The sequence below is a fragment of the Hemitrygon akajei genome, chromosome 2, assembly GCF_048418815.1.
Source record: "Hemitrygon akajei chromosome 2, sHemAka1.3, whole genome shotgun sequence".
NCBI lineage: Eukaryota > Metazoa > Chordata > Chondrichthyes > Myliobatiformes > Dasyatidae > Hemitrygon > Hemitrygon akajei.
Window position 1 is genome coordinate 147,431,220 of NC_133125.1, and position 16,574 is coordinate 147,447,793.

Consider the following 16,574-nt stretch of genomic DNA (forward strand, 5'->3'; position numbering starts at 1 on the left):
AATCTGAGGAAAGACATTCTTGCCATAGAGGGAGTACGAAGAAGGTTCACCAGATTGATTCCTGGGATGGCAGGACTTTCATTTGAAGAAAGACTGGATCGACTAGGCTTATACTCACTAGAATTTAGAAGATTGAGGGGGGATCTTATTGAAACGTATAAAATTCTAAAGGGATTGGATAAGCTAGATGCAGGAAGATTGTTTCCGATGTTGGAGAATTCCAGAACGAGGGGTTCAAGGATAAAGGGGAAGCCTTTTAGGACCGAGATGAGGGAAAACTTCTTCACACAGAGAGTGGTGAATCTGTGGAATTCTCTGCCACAGGAAACAGTTGAGGCCAGTTCATTGGCTATATTTAAGAGGAAGTTAGATATGGCCCTTGTGGCTAAAGGGATCAGGGGGTATGGAGAGAAAGCAGGTACAGGGTTCTGAGTTGGATGATCAGCCATGATCATACTGAATGGCGGTGCAGGCTCGAAGGGCTGAATGGCCCACTCCTGCACCTATTTTCTATGTTTCTACCGCAATTTTTGGTCTACCAATGATGGATTTACCCTCCTCAGCTTGTCCGATAATTGTATTTGCTACTTTAATGGCTAGAAGATCCATTTTATTGAATTGGAAAGAGATTAATCCTCCGACTATATCTCAATGGTTTTCCCAAACCATATCTTATTTAAACTTAGAAAAAATTATAAGTGGTACTTTTGATCCCTCTGTTAAATTTGAAGAAACTTGGAGGCCATTTATTCAATATTTTCATATTTGACCTTTTGTTTCCTTTGTATTAACCTTAAATATAGGTAGAGGAGCGGAGTTGATGACATTAATGATTGTATCTAATGTTAAAAAAAATCAGCCCAGTTTTGTTTAGTTTAGTTTACCTTGTTTTTGATTTTTCAATTTGGGGTTTTTGTCTTTGTTTTTTTTAAATCTTTTTATTTCTTTATATCTCGTTTATATTAAGAACTTGGGAGGTCAACTATATTGGTGTTACCTATAGCTTATATCAACATGTGTTAATTACCAATAATATAATCCCACTCTCTTTGTACTATTATGACTGCTATGTCTGTGTTTAAAACTTAATAAAAAGATTGAAAAAGAAAGGACATTGATCAGAAAGGAAATCAACATGTTGCCCTGTAAGGAGAGAGTTAAATTCAATTCCTCCTCAGTATGTGCCAAGATGTGTAACAAAATAGAAGTTTATATGAGAAAATGGAGGAGTTAGTCCTGAATGTGGATGCTTTGAGAAAGCACAAGGGAACTAGTCTCAGCAATGTTTTGGAAACTTATTGTGAGTACTAGTCTACAGCCTTCTGAGTAGAAAATGGGGAAAAAATGTTTGTATGGGCAAGTATTACGAGTAAAGGATCTTGAAATGGTATAAAAAGGGACAGTTTCTTTATGCAAAGGGGAATCTTAGGCTGGACAGTGACTGGTGCTAAGAGCTGGAGATAGAGGTAAGGGCATCAAGATGGATGAGGGGTGACTGGAAAAGGCAGATGGATATTTGTTGGTTCCTTGCATAGACTGGCTTGATGATTGATTGTGTATATTGTCCCTTACTATATTCATTAACTATATTTCTCTGTATTTCTTCCAGTTTTTATCACATCTGGTTTCCTCCACTCAGGAACGGGTGGACATGGGATAGGAGGAGAATACTGCAAGTTCAGCATTTGAAAATTAATCCTATAAACATCCATAGTAGAAAAGGACAGCAGGAGATCCCTCTGAAACGTACAACATTCAGTGGGGCTTGCTTATTATGAAGTGGAGTTGATGGCAATCCTGTCTGGGATAACTTCAACAGGGAGTGACAGGCTCAGAATAAGGTCTCAGCCATTCAATACAGATGGGGGCGGGGCAGTGGAAAAGCAGGTTTGATAACCTTTGGGATTCTCCAAAGGGCTGTGGAGATTCAATCACCAACTACGTTTAGGGCAAAGATTGATTTAGAGATTAACACAATGAAGTGATATGGGTTGGGGCTGATAACTGACAAGGTAAATGTTCAGACAAAGGCTGAATAGCCTCCTCCTGCTTCTGTTTCTGATGTTCTTGGGTTCCAACTCCCTCTCCATCTCAACCGTTTCATGTCTAAGGGACTGGGTGTGAACAGTCCGGTGAATAACTGGCTTAACTGATCATCACAAGGTTCGCCTGCGCTGAACTAATCATCACTACGTCCTGTGTTCGCACCGAACTGTTTGTTCAAAGATTATCCCGAGGTGCAATGATAACCCCAATTCACTGATGTCTCTATCGTTCACCCAGAGAGCTTCCTGCAACGTACACTGAACCCACGGATGGCTCTGACAGAGACTGTTCATCTGTCCTATGACTATTCTCTTCCCTTCATCCACCGGACTAGACTCCGAAATGTCCCTTACTGCCCTGGAGTTGGAATTGCAACTTTTCCCAGATTCTATCAACTTACCCTTAAAAACCCATGCCCTATTCACTCGATGCTATTCATTAGCAACTTCCCTTCAGAGCCCAATGTTAACTGAGTGTTTATATTTAAATACAATTCATACAGTGATGGATACCTTTAACCGATTCCATTTTCCAGCGGCAAAGAAGCACCGGCAAGATACGATACAGCGAAACCGCTAGCTCTATGATAAACAGCACCACAATTGTGATTGTCTTGGGGAGAAAGCCTGCAATTGAAAATAAATTGAAAGAATCTATCAGGGCACCAGAGAAATAACCATGAAAGCTGCCAATTCCTGCAGTACAAATGCCTTATGGACAGCGGTGAGAAATAAATCTGTGTCACTGGCATTGTGATAGCATTACACTAAACTCTATGGTACTGTGACATGCCAAATGTTGGATTAGTGTAGAATCATTATTTTTCTTGTAGTTTAACTTTACTGTGTTTGCTTCTAATTTTATATGACCTATATATGTGTAATTAGTCATTAAAGTTTTCTAATAGTATAGTTAATTGAGTACTTTCTAGAAACCAGTTTTACTGCAGCAACTGCATCACACCACTTAATAATTAACCTAGAAAATAGCCAGAATTATCACTGGAATGTTGTTATTTCAAGTTGAAGTATGAGATGACCATGACTATGTTTTATTAGTATCCAACAGTTTGTTGACTAGGCCAAAGTGAGAGAAGTGGAAGGATGTGGAAGAATCACATTGGAAGGGGAAAGATTTTTGCATGCATTACTTAACAAGAGGCAAGACCATTCTCCTTATTTTCATAATTGTCAAAGATGGACCTAGCCCTTATTTCAACACACCATCCAAAGTCCTATGTAAAGCAGAGACTTGACTCTACTATTTCTTGCTTTGCTTTTGTGAAGATAAGTTACATTACTACAGGTCCAGTCTTGTTCAAAGTAAATTAATAACCCAAGTACATGTATGTCACCATATACAACTATGATTCATTCTCTGGCAGGCATAGTAAACACATGAAACATAATGGAATCACTGTAAAGTCTGCAGCCAACAGAATGATTTGCCCTAATTAAGACCAAGAAAGTGAAGAATTGCAGGACTGAAGATGGAACATGAAGATCTGGAAGGAGATGGGTGGGTTCTCACCAACTGCCTGAACTGGAAAGTATTTCTAAATGGTCGAAAGAGGTTTCACATTCTAAAGCTGGAGGTTCAAAACTTTGGTTCGAGCCTCAGCACATGAACTACATATACAGCCTGTATCGATATTTACATGGAATGCTGCTCCAGGAAAGCAGCATCCATCATCAAGGAACCCCACTATCCAGGCCACGCTCCCTTCTCACCACGACCATTGGGCAGGAGGTACAAGAGCTTTAGGTTGTGGAATAGTTATTACCCCACAACCATCAGGCTCCCTTGAACCAGCATGGATAACTCCACTCTCCACTATTCTGAACTGATTCCACAACATAGACTCATTTTCAAGGACTCTACAACTCACGTTCTTAATATTATTTATTTCTTTTATTTGCACAATGTGTCTTTTGCACATTGAGGCTGTTTGTCAGAGTAATACATACAAAACGCTGGAGAAATTCAGGTCCGGCAGCATCTATGGAAAGGAATAAACAGTTGATATTCTGGGCTGAGATCCTTCAGCAGGACTGAAAGGGAAGGGGAAGAAGCCAGAGTAAATGTGGGAGAGGGGAAGGAGTACAACCTGGAAGGTGGAAGGTGAAGCCAGGTGGGTGGGAGATGAAGTGAGAAGCCATGAGGTTAAAGAACAAAAAGGTAGAGAGCTGAAGGAAGGACGTGAAAGGAGAGAATAATCGGCCAAATGGAGAAAGGGAAGGAGGAGCAGCACCGAGGAAGGTTATAGGCAAGTGAGGTGAGGAAAGGAGAAGAGGCAAGATGGGAACCAGTGGGAAAAGGAAGAAGGGGTAAGAGGGAGGGAGGGGGGAAACTACCAGAAGTTAGAACAATTGATTTTCATGTCATCAGGTAGGAGGCTACCCAGACGGGATAGGAGGTGATGTTCCTCTAACATGAGAGCGGCCTCGCCGTGGCAGTAGAAGAGGGCACGAACTGACATCTTGAAATGGGAGTAGGGACTGGAATTCAAACGGCTGGCCACCGGGAAATACTGCTTGTTGCAGATGGAGTAAAGGTGCTCAATAAAGTGGTCCCCTAATCTACACTGGGTCTCATCGATGCAGAGGAGAACGCATCGGGAGCACTGAATAGAGTAGACAACCCCAATAGATTCACAGGTGAAGTGCTGCCTCACCTGGAGGGACTGTTTGAGGTTCTGAATGTATGCAAGGGAGGAAGTGAGTGGGCACGGGTAGCACTACTTCCACTTTCAGTAGGGAGGGAGATCAGTGGGGAGGTACGAATAGACAAGATAATCATGGAGAGAGAGATCCCTGCAGAAAGTAGAGAGCAGTGGGAGGGTTTAGACATATAGATGTATTTGGTGGCAGGATCCTATTGAAGATGGCAGAAGTTGCAGAGAACAGTGTGCTGGATGTGGAGGCTCTTGGGATAGTAGGCATGGACAAGAAGAACTCCCAGCTCTATCCTTGTTCGTGCGGCTGGAGATGGGGTGAGTGCAGATGTCCAGAAATGGAGGAGATGCAGGTGAGGGCAGCATCAATTGTGGAGGAAGGGAACCGAGGTTCTTTGAAGACGGAGGACATCTCTGATGTTCTGGAAATGAAAGCCTCATCCAGAGAACAGATTTGGTGGAAACGAAAGAACTGAGAAAAGGGAATGGCAATTTTAACAGATGACAAGATGGGAAGTAGTCAAGATAGCTGTAAGATTAGGCAGGTTTATAAAAGATATTGGTAGACAGTTCATCCCCAGAGATGGAGGCAGAGAGATTCAGAAAGGGGAGAGGTGTCAGAAATAGACCAAGTGCACTTAAGGCAGGGTTGTTCTCCTTGGAAGAGAAGAGGACATCAGATGGATAATGATGCTTAAGAACAGAAAGGGTACGGACAGGTTAGATAGGTAGGGTAAAAACAAGACATAGGATGGAGATGGTTGGAAGAATCTAACCTGATTAGGGTCTGAACTGCTTTGCTAGGGGGTCATAAAGGAGACGGATTTAACTTTAGTGCTCAAGGAGTCTGGATAAGTATCTCAAAGAAAAGGATTTGTAAGGCAGAGGTTTGTCATTAAGCTGGAAAGAAAGGGGAAAAGATTTATGAGGCTGTTACTGGGACTGGAGAGGCTAGATATGTTAAACATCTTTCTCCTGGAAGATGCAGGGCAGCGTTGGCGACGTTTATAAAATAATGAGGTACATCAATAAGGTCACAGTAGGTAGGGGAGCCTGAAACTGAGAGGTTAGACTTGATGGGCTCAGTGATCTCCTTCTGAACTGTAATCCTGAAAACTCCAAATCTGTGTTGCTGCTGTAGTGCTGATTTGCCCAAGTTGCATTCAAAGTTACACCAACTGCAAGCGATTGCAGAAATTTACCCAGATTGTTATCCGTAAAGCAAACTCACCAGGAACAGCTAGAGTGTAATTTGCCCTGACGGAGCTGACAGGATTGGTTGCCTCGCAGGTGAAGATTCCACAGTCACGTGCTGAAGCCACTGGAATAATAAGAATCCTGTTCCCATCCATTAGCTGGTGATGCCCCAAGATTTCCCCTCCATTGAACCACCACTGATACCCAGGATCATCTCCGCTGACATTACAGGTGAGTTGGCTGGTGGAACCGAGGGAGCTGGAGTTGGCCAATATCATAGCGTCAGACAGCTTTTCTAAAAGGGAAAATAAGATTAGTGAACTACAGTTATTTGTGACAAAACTTTATTTGCTGCTTTGTATCAAATATGCAGGAAAGAAAGGAGCTGCTTTTACATAACATGGTTGCATGTGCTACAATTTACACACGAGCAGCGCATTTTTAAAGTCAATTTATTTTGTAATGACTGAACAGTGATTTCCCTTCAGCTGCGACAAACAGGAAGGAGGAGGGTGAACAAGTAACAGGGCATTGGGAGAGAAACACAGGAGAGACAGGAGTGTCCAAGTCTTTTTCTGCAACTGTCCGTAAAGAGTTTGTGTTCTCCCTCTGAGCACATGGATTTCCTCTGGGTGCTCCAGTTTCCTCTCACATTCCGAAGACATAGGGGTTATGGTTAGAGAGATGTCGTCATGCTATGATGCCGAAACCATGACAACTCGTGTCAATGACCAGCACATCCTCGGGCTGTGTTAGTCATTGACACACATGACTCATTTTAAATATACGCTTTGATGTACGTGTGACAAATAGAGCTAATATTTAAATCAATGAAGCGGACAGGTCAAATTGGCCACTACATTGTTCCTTGTATACAGTGCCTAGAAAAAGTATTCATCCCCCTTGGTAGTTTTCATGTTTTATTTTTTTACAACATTGAATCACAGTGGATTTAATTTGGTTTTTTTTGACACTGATCAACAGAAAATGACTCTTTTGTGTCAAAGTGAAAACAAATCTCTACAAAGTGATCTAAATTAATTACAAATATAAAACACACAATCGACTGCAAAGGTATTCACACACCCACCCCCCCTTAATATGACACACCAAATCATCACTGGTGTAGCCAATTGGTTTTAGAAGTCACATAATTAGTTAAATAGAGATCACTCTGTGCAGTCAAGGTGTTTCAATTGATTGTAGTAAAAATACACTTGTATCTGGAAGGTCCAACTCCTGGTGAATCAGCTCTGGGAGGAGTTACAAGCTTCAGTGGCTGAGATGGGAGAAACCATGCACACAACAACTGCTGCCCAGGTGCTTCACCAGTCACAGCTTTATGAGAGAATGGCAAATACAAGCCATTGTTGAAAAAAGCTCACATGAAATCTCGGCTAGAGTTTGTGAAGACTCTGAAGTCAGCTGGAAGGTTCTATGGTTTGATGAAACCAAAATATTGCTTTTTGGCCATCAGACTAAACCCTGTTTGGTGCAAGCCAAACACCACACATAATTAAAAACACACCATTCTTCCATGAAGCACGGTGGTGGCTGCATCATGCTGTGGGGATGCTTCACTGAAGCAGGCCCTGGAAGGCTTGTGAAAGTAGAGGTTAAAATGAATGCAACAAAATACAGGAAAATCCTGGAGAAAAACCCTGATGCAGACTTCAAGAGAACTGCAACTTGGGAGAAGATTTGTTTTTCAGCAAGTCAATGAACTCAAGAATAAAGCCAAAGCTACACAGGATTGGCTTAAAAACAGTTATTGTCCTGCAGTGGCCAAGTCAGAGACCAGAACTCCATCCAACTGAGAATTCCTGGCTGGACTTGAAAAGGGCTGTTCACTCACAATCCCCATGCAATCTCACAGAGCTTGAGCAGTTTTGTAAAGAAGAATGGGGAAAAATTGCAGTGTCCTGATGTGCAAAGCTGATAGAGACCCAGCCACACAGACTCAAGGCTGTAATTGCTGCCAAAGGTGCATCTACTAAATATTGACTTGAAAGGGTGGATACTTATGCAATCAATTACTTTGTGTTTTATATTTGTAATTAATTTAGATCACTTTGTAGAGATCCATTTTTACTTTAATACACCTGGCTGTTTCTGTTGATCAGTGTCAAAAAAAGCCAAATTAAATCCTCTGTGATTCAATGTGGTAAAACAGTAAAACACGAGAACATCCGGTGGGGGGGGGGTGAATACTTTTTATAGGGACCTCAGGTGACTGGTAATACCTAGAAGGAGCTGATGCAAATGTGGAGAAGGTAAACTGAGATAGTAAAATGTGATTTGTGTAGGATTAATGTAGACGGGTGTAGACACTGTTGGCCAAATGAATTGTTCCTGTGCTTGATGACGATATGTGAATGACAGTGGATGTAAAGGCCTGGTTCACAAAGGTCCAGAGCCTTCTTGGGATTGGCAAGGAAAGTTTCTCATTCAGCTAGATACATGTATATAAAGTATTTAACCATATAATGTATAAACATGAAAACATTTCTCCAAACTAGGATGTAAAGCATATAACACACATAACACACAATAACTTATGAAGATGCTACTATGCCTTCTTGTTCAGGGAGGTGATATTAAGGGACTAGGTGAGGTCATCCTTGATGTGAACTCCCAGGAATTTGGTGCACTTAACTCTCTCTATGGGAGTGATGTATTTGTATCTTTCTGAAGTCCACAAGATTTCCTTGGTCTTCTTACACTACGTTCTTCTTACACCAATCCACCAGCCACTCCACTTCCGCTCTATACTCCGTCTAGTCATCGTACCTGACAGGCCAACCACTGTTGTGTCATCTGCAAACTTGATGACACGGTTTGAGCCTGATCTTGCAACACACTCTGCATCAGCAGTGTGAACAGTATTAGGCGGAGCACACAGCCCCGGGGAGTGTCAGTGTTCAGCATAATGGGATGAGAAATGTTGCTGCCAGTGACTTCCAGTGATTGTACCCCTGTGGCTTCTGGTTCTCAAACCTGCTGCCACTGCAAGATGAATTTCCTCTCTCAACTCTTGGTAGCACTTGGAATTCTGAAAATTCCTACCAGCTTCCTGATTTGCCTGGCCCGACTAAAATGTCGGATACTTCCTCAAATTCCAGTAAAACCTCCTAAAGACCAGGACTCTTCCTAGATGCAATGCCAAGGACACTTCAATTTCCTTGCTCCTGTTTTCTGTTCACACTTTCCCGGCTCCCCCGCACACCCCAACCCATCACCTTGAGCTGATTCAAAACTTCAACATAGCCCCTGAACAGGCCATCAGTGTTTGTTAATGTAAACTGTTGTAGGGTCAATGTCATAGAGCACAGAAACAGGCCCTTTAACCCAACTCCTCCATGCCGACCATGATGTCCAACTAAACTAGTCTAATTTTCCTGCATCTGGCCCATGTAACTTTTAATCCAAGTACCTGTACAAATGTCAATTAATCACTGTAATTGTACTTGTCTTGAAAGCTTCCACCGACAGCTCATTCCACATATGCAACATAGTTTTCAGAGTTCTCCGGGTCTTCATTCCTCCCTCTTTTTGGATCACCCTCCAGACCCAAACACCAGTCTTAATGCCGTTCATCTTCCCACAGGCAACTTACTGATATCCTAGTCTCTGCCTCAGCAATAAGGGTCACGGAAAGTAGAACACATTACTGACCTCACGGTATATTGTCACAGACATGCTTTAGAGTGGGGTGGGGGAGAATGAAATGGAACTGAGGCTCAGAAGAGACTGCAATAATCCTACTTTGTCTCATTTGCACACATTTCTCCCCTCACTTTCTATCCTCCATCTGCAATTTCCCCATCGGTCCACACTTCCACTTCACTCCCTTCCCCAAAATTCAACCCTTAGGTCAGACAACAGTTCTCCACCTCGCATCTCACCAGTCCAGGGATAGATGCGGGTCACTATGCCGTGCAGACGTCTCCGTGGGCTGCCAGATGTATCATAGCTGCCTTGGCTGAATGAACAGCTACATTCAACTTCCGTATTTTGGTTTTCAGGTCCGGTATCCCACTTATCCTCAAACAGAAACAACGGCAGGCAATTTGATGAGTATTTCACATATAGCATCACAAATAAGCAAGATAACTCACCGTAAACACGCAAATGTAGTTCTTTCTTCTTTTCCCCCTGTACATATACCATGTAAATTCCTTGATCACGGCGTTCCACTGGATTTATCGTCAGCGACCCATTAGAAATATTGAACTGTAAACGGTGTTCAAACTGTTCACTTGGAAACATGGGTGATCTACTAGGGACGTGATCTAAAATATCTAGAGATTCGGTGCTATTCCATTTCTTCCACTCCCAAACAACTTCTTCCTTGCTGAGATCGACCGTAAATTTGGGATCCAGTAACATCGATGAGCCAGAGCTGCCTACTTCTTCCGTTACAGCTAATTTGGATAAGAAATATAATCAATTATGTTGCATTAACAAGAAAAATATTCAGATATCGCACAAGTGGCCTCACCTCAGCAAATGAGTGCATATTACACAAGCAGGCATTACAGGACTGCTCACTGGGCTTTAGGACCAGAATATGTGGATCTAGAGTCACAGAGCACTACAGTACAGTAGGTCCGGGTGACTTACGTATCTTTAGGTCTTTCAGCTTTTCGAGCACCTTCTCTCTTGTGATAGTAACTGCTCCCACTTCTCTTCCTTCACACACTACAACATTAGGCATACTGATTGTGTCTTCCACAATGAAGTCTGATGCAAAACACTCATTTAGTTCATCTGCCGTCTCCTTGTCCCTCATTATTATTTCTCCAGCCTCATTTTCTAGCGGCCCTATATCCATTCCTATCTCTTACTATTTTTTCCCCCACATACTTGAAAAAGCTTTTACTATCCACTTTGATATTGTTTGCTAGCTTGCTTTCATATTTAATCTTTTCCCTCCTGACGATTCTTTTAGTTGCTCTCTGTAGGGTTTTAAAGCTTCCCAATCCTTTGCTTCCCAATAATTTTTGCTTTGTTGTATGCCCTCTCTTTTGCTTTTACATTAGTTTTGACTTCCCTCTTTAGCCACGGTTGTACTACTTGCCATTTATTTTTGTTTGTTTTTGGAATACATCTAGCCGGCACCTTCCTCATTTTTCCCAGAAAATCACGCCGTTGCTGCTCTGTTGTCATCCCTGCCAGCATCTCCTTCCAATTTCCTTTGGCCAGTTCCTCTCTCATACCACTTGTAATACTCTTTACTCCACTGAAATACTGCTAAGTCAGACTTTACTTTCTCCCCTTCAAATTTCAAGTTGAACTCAGTCATATTCTGATCACTGCCTTCTAAGGGTTCTTTTATGTTAAGCTCCCTAATCTCCTCCGGTTCATTACATAACACCCAAACCAGTATAGCTGATCCCCTCGTAGGCTCAACGACAAACTGCTCTAAAAAGCCTTCTCATAGGCATTCAACCAACTCACTCTCGAGATCCATTCCCAACCTGATTTTCCCAATCGACCTGCATGTTCAAACCCCCCATGACTATCATAACATTGCCCTTTTGACACACCTTTTCTATTTCCCGTTGTAATCTGTGTTCCACATTCCAGCTACTGATGGGAGGCCTGAGTCCTTTTACCCTTGCAGTTTCTTAACTCAACCCACAAGGATTCAACATATTTCTTCTGATTTGATGCCATTCTGCTTTTTCTTTTTACAGTATTTTTAATTCAGAAGAAAAAACAATATTTACAGAGTGCAACACGTAGATACATCTCAACATAACTTGTGTACATTCATATATTGTAATAAAATTGATCAAAATGTTATAGGATATCACATAACGGTATACCACTCTGTAATCAAAAATTTAAAGACAGGTCATACATCATAAAAGAAATTTTTTATGTAAAAAAAAGTCAACCCCTTACCAACTACCAAAGAAAAAAGCTGATGGATGATAATGGATAATTAGAAAAACATATTCGCTTAAGAAGAGAAGATAGAAGTATACATAAAAGACTGTGCACTGGTAAACTTTATAAATTGGAAAAGTAATTTAGGAAAGGTCCCCAGGTATCATAAAAAGATCATTTCGAATTTAAGTGAGCAGCGGATCTTCTCTAAATTTAAATAAGACATAATATCACGTAGCCATTGAAGATGTGTAGGAGGGGTAGACTCCTTCCATTTAAGCAAGATTGCTCTTCTTGCTAAAAGAGAGGTATAAACTAAAACCTGTAGGTTAGGAGTACTTAAAGTTATATCTTCATTTGCAATAATACCAAACAAGGCAGTAAGGGGATTTGGGTCAAATTGGACCCTAAAAAGTTGCGAGAAGGTATGGAATACTTCCCGCCAAAACTTTTCAGTTTTAGGGCAAAACCAAAACATATGAATTAAAGAGGCATCAGCAGAGTTGCATTTATTACAAAGTGGAAAAACATTTGGGTAAAAACTGGACAGCTTCTGTTTAGAAATGTAAGCTCTATGAAGCACTTAAAATTGTAGAAGAGAATGATGAGCACAGAAAGATGATTTATTAACCCGTTTAAGAATTTTATTCCATCTTTCATCAGAAATCTGACAACTTAGGTCACCCTCCCAAGCTTTTTTTATTTTATCTAAAAAGTCTTGTCTGGAATCAATCAACAAGTTATAGATACCGGTAATAGAACCATTAACAAAAGATGTTAAATTTAAAAGATCGTCCACTAAATTTTTATCAGGACCTATAGGAAAAGTAGTTAATTGGGAACGTAAGAAATCTCTAATTTGCAGGTATCTGTAAAAATGTGTTTTTGGCAGTGCAAATTTATTTGACAATTGGTCAAATGAAGGAAGAGATCCTGAGATAAACAGGTCCCAAAAACACTTAATACCTAGTTCATCCCAATCTTTAAAGACTTTGTCAGTCACGGAAGGGATAAAAAAAAAATTAAGGAGAATGGGAGATGATAATGAAAAATCTGCTAAACCAAAAAATTTTCTAAATTGACACCAGATCCTTAAACTTTCCTTAACAATTATATTATCCGTTGTTTTATTTGCTGAAAAAGAGTATGATCCAAGAAGAGAGACAATAGAGGAATTTTTTTAACAGAATTAACTTCTAAGGAGACCCATAATGGGCAATCTTTACGATAAATATAATAGGACCAAAAAGTAATATTCCTTATATTGGCAACCCAATAGTAAAACCTAAAATTGGGTAGGGCTAATCCACCCATCTCTTTATTTCTTTGTAGGTAAACTTTACTTAAACGAGCTTGTTTATTATTCCAAATATATGTTAAAATTGAAGCTAAAGAATCAAAGTAGGTCTTAGGAATAAAAATAGGTAAAGCCTGAAAAAGATATAAAAATTTAGGAAGAATCTTCATTTTAATCGAATTAATTTGGCCAATTAGGAATAAAGAAAGAGGAGACCATTTAGAAAGCGTATTTTTCACATAATTCAATAAGCAGTTTAAGTTTTCTTTAAATAAATTCTTGAAGTTTTTAGTAATTGTTACACCTAGATATGTAAATTGACTTGTAACAACTTGGAACGGAAATTTGGCATTTGATGACATTAGGTCATTTAAAGGAAATAGCTCACTTTTATGTAAATTCAGCTTATATCCTGAAAAAAAAACTAAACTGGGAAATTAAAGAAAGAACCGAAGGTAAAGAAGTTTCAGTGTTCGAGATTAAAAGTAAAATATTATCAGTTTATAATGAAATTTTATGAGTCATACCTTCCCTTAGTATACCAGAAATGTCCTTAGATTCTCAAAATGGTATTGCTAAGGGTTCTATAGCGAAAGCAAAAAGTAAAAGACTAAGAGGGCAACCTTGTCTAGTTCCCCGCTGTAATTAGAAATTTGATAGTAATAACCTGAGTGGTAGGAGACAAGTAAATTAATTTAACCCAACGAATAAAACTAGGCCCAAAGTTAAACTTTTCTAAGATTTTAAAAAGTTAATTCCTCTCAATTCTATCGAAGGCTTTTTCTGCATCTAAGGATAATATACACTCTGATATTTTTTTGGATGGTGAATATATCACATTCAATAACCAATGTATATTAAAATGTGAGTAACGATTTTTAATAAATCCTGTCTGGTCATGTGATATAATAGACAGTAAAATATTTTCAAGTCTTTGAGCTAAGATTTTGGATAAAATTTTTGCATCAACATTTAATAAAGAAATCTGTCTGTATGAAGAACGTTCAGCTGGATTTTTATTTTTTTTAAGAATAAGAGAAATAAAAGCTTCATTAAAAGATTGAGGGAGTTTACCTGATTTAAAGGACTCTGATAAAACAGAGGATAAATAAGGTGTAAGTAACGTAGTAAAAATTTTATAAAACTCCCCAGGAAAGCCATCCGGTCCTGGGGTCTTACCAGAATGTAAAGCATGTATAGCCTCAGCCACCTCTTCATTGGAAATAGGCTGATCTAACTGTATTAGGCTATCAGAAGACAATGTAGGAATGTTGATATTGTGGCAACCCACTTTCCAGTGCACTCAAACCGGCTCACAAAGCGGCGTGCGCTGGCAGAGAGGCTGGCCCCAAAAAGGGCACCAGGCCTTCTTCACCAGCAAGGGGAAAAGCCCCCACGCGTGAAGGGACTGTGAATATGCGCCCCCTACAGCATTACTGCCCGGGGAGGGCGGAAACAGGAAGGCTTAAAAGCAAGGCCGCGAAGTTTGAATAAAGCTTTAAAGCAACTGCAACTCACCGTCTGCGGGTCGTTATTCCAGCGCCATGTGTAGCACACTGCTACAATTGGTGACCCTGACGGCCCAAACGATACTTGGACCGAAGATGACTGACACCGCATCTGTTCATGCAGTTTTGTTAAAACTGCCAAGCTTCTGGACGCTGCGACCTCACTCATGGTTCCAACAAGCAGAAGCCCAATTCCACATTCGGCAGATAACCTCGGATTCCACACGTTACTACTACGTGGTGAGCTCCCTCGACCAAGGGACGGCCGCCCAAGTTGAGGAGTTCATACAGTCACCCCCAGAGGACGGCAAATACACAGACTTCAAAGCCCTGCTCATAAGGACTTTTGGACTCTCACGGTGCGAGCGAGCTGCCCGCTTGCTGCACCTGGATGGTTTGGGAGACAGGCTGCCGTCGGCATTAATGAACGAGATGCTGGCTCTGGCTGAAGGACACAAGCCCTGCCTCATGTTTGAGCAGGTGTTCCTAGAGCAGCTGCCCGAGGACATACGCCTGCTGCTGTCCGACGCGGATTTCAGCGACCCCCGGAAGGTGGCAGCCCGGGCAGATGTGCTGTGGAAAGCCAAGGAGAGTGGAGCGTCTGTCACACAGATCACCAGGCCATGCGCCCAACAGCAGACCAGACCAGGCCCGGCAGCAAAGCCCACAAAACCCAGAGGCAGGAGTGCGGCGGCCAACGAACAATGGTGCTTCTACCACCAGCGGTGGGGCACAGAAGCCCGCCGCTGTAGCCCGCTCTGCAAGTTCCCGGGAAACGCCAGGGCCAGCTGCCGCTGATGGCTACGGTGGCTGGCCATCGGGATAGCCTCCTGTATGTCTGGGACAAGCTGTCGGGACGCCGCTTTTTGGTCGACACTGAGGCCGAGATCAGCGTCTTACCTCCGACGAGTTACGACACCCGCAACAGAGAACCGGGACCCACCCTGCGGGCCGCAAATGGCAGTGCAATACGGACCTACGGCACCCATACAGTGCGGCTACAGTTCGGCTCCAGCCGGTTCATGTGGGACTTCACACTGGCCACCGTGGCTCAACCACTCCTGGGGGCAGACTTCTTGCAAGCTCACAGCCTACTGGTCAACCTGCAAGGAAAGAGACTAGTCCACGCCAAGACTTTTCAAGCATTCTCCCTGGGTGAAGCCAAGTTGCCGGCCCCACACCTGGACTCCATCACGCTGTCCAACTACGAATTCACCAGAGTCCTGGCGGATTTCCCATCGGTTCTGGTGCCGCAGTTCACAGCAGCCATGCCCAGGCACGGAGTACAGCACCACATCCCGACCCAGGGACCACCCCTCCACACCCGTGCTCGAAGGCTTCCCCCGGACAAGCTCCGACTAGCGAAGGAGGAGTTCATGAAGATGGAGGAATTGGGGATCATACGGCGGTCCGACAGCCCATGGGCCTCCCCCCTGCACATGGTGCCCAAAGCGACAGGGGGCTGGAGACCATGCGGCCGCTACCGCAGACTGAACGAGGCTACAACACGGGACCGCTACCTTGTGCCGCACATTCAGGAGTTTGCAGCAAACCTGCACGGCGCACGGATCTTCTCCAAGGTAGACCTCGTCCGGGGATACCATCAAATCCCGATGCATCCGGACGACATCCCCAAAACAGCACTCATCACTCCGTTCGGCCTTTTCGAATTCCTCTGAATGCCATTTGGCCTAAAGAATGCCGCACAGATGTTCCAGCGGCTCATGGACACGGTGGGACACGACCTGGACTTTGCATTCATCTATTTGGACGACATCCTCATAGCCAGCAGCAGTCGTCAGGAGCATCTGTCCCACCTCCGTCAACTCTACGCCCGACTGAGTGAATACGGCCTAACAATCAACCCGGCCAAATGCCAGTTCGGACTCAACACCATCGACTTCCTGGGCCACAGGATTACTAAAGACAGGGCAACCCCTCTGCCCGCCAAGGTAGA

At 42.5% G+C, this 16,574-nt stretch overlaps 1 protein-coding gene across 3 annotated transcripts in view; it reads right to left on the reverse strand.

The window, feature by feature from the left end:
* LOC140716643 (muscle M-line assembly protein unc-89-like) overlaps positions 1–16,574 on the reverse strand; it is a 56,815-nt gene that overhangs the window by 25,561 nt on the left and 14,680 nt on the right. For 2 of the 3 annotated variants that reach the window (XM_073029482.1, XM_073029471.1), the window contains 3 exons: positions 10,036–10,341; positions 5,952–6,212; positions 2,559–2,672 (listed from right to left, as the gene is read on the reverse strand). In XM_073029482.1, coding sequence (XP_072885583.1) covers positions 2,559–2,672; positions 5,952–6,212; positions 10,036–10,341 — 681 coding nt within the window. The remainder of the gene's footprint in view (positions 1–2,558; positions 2,673–5,951; positions 6,213–10,035; positions 10,342–16,574) is intronic. The other variant, XM_073029478.1, reaches the window with a different exon arrangement.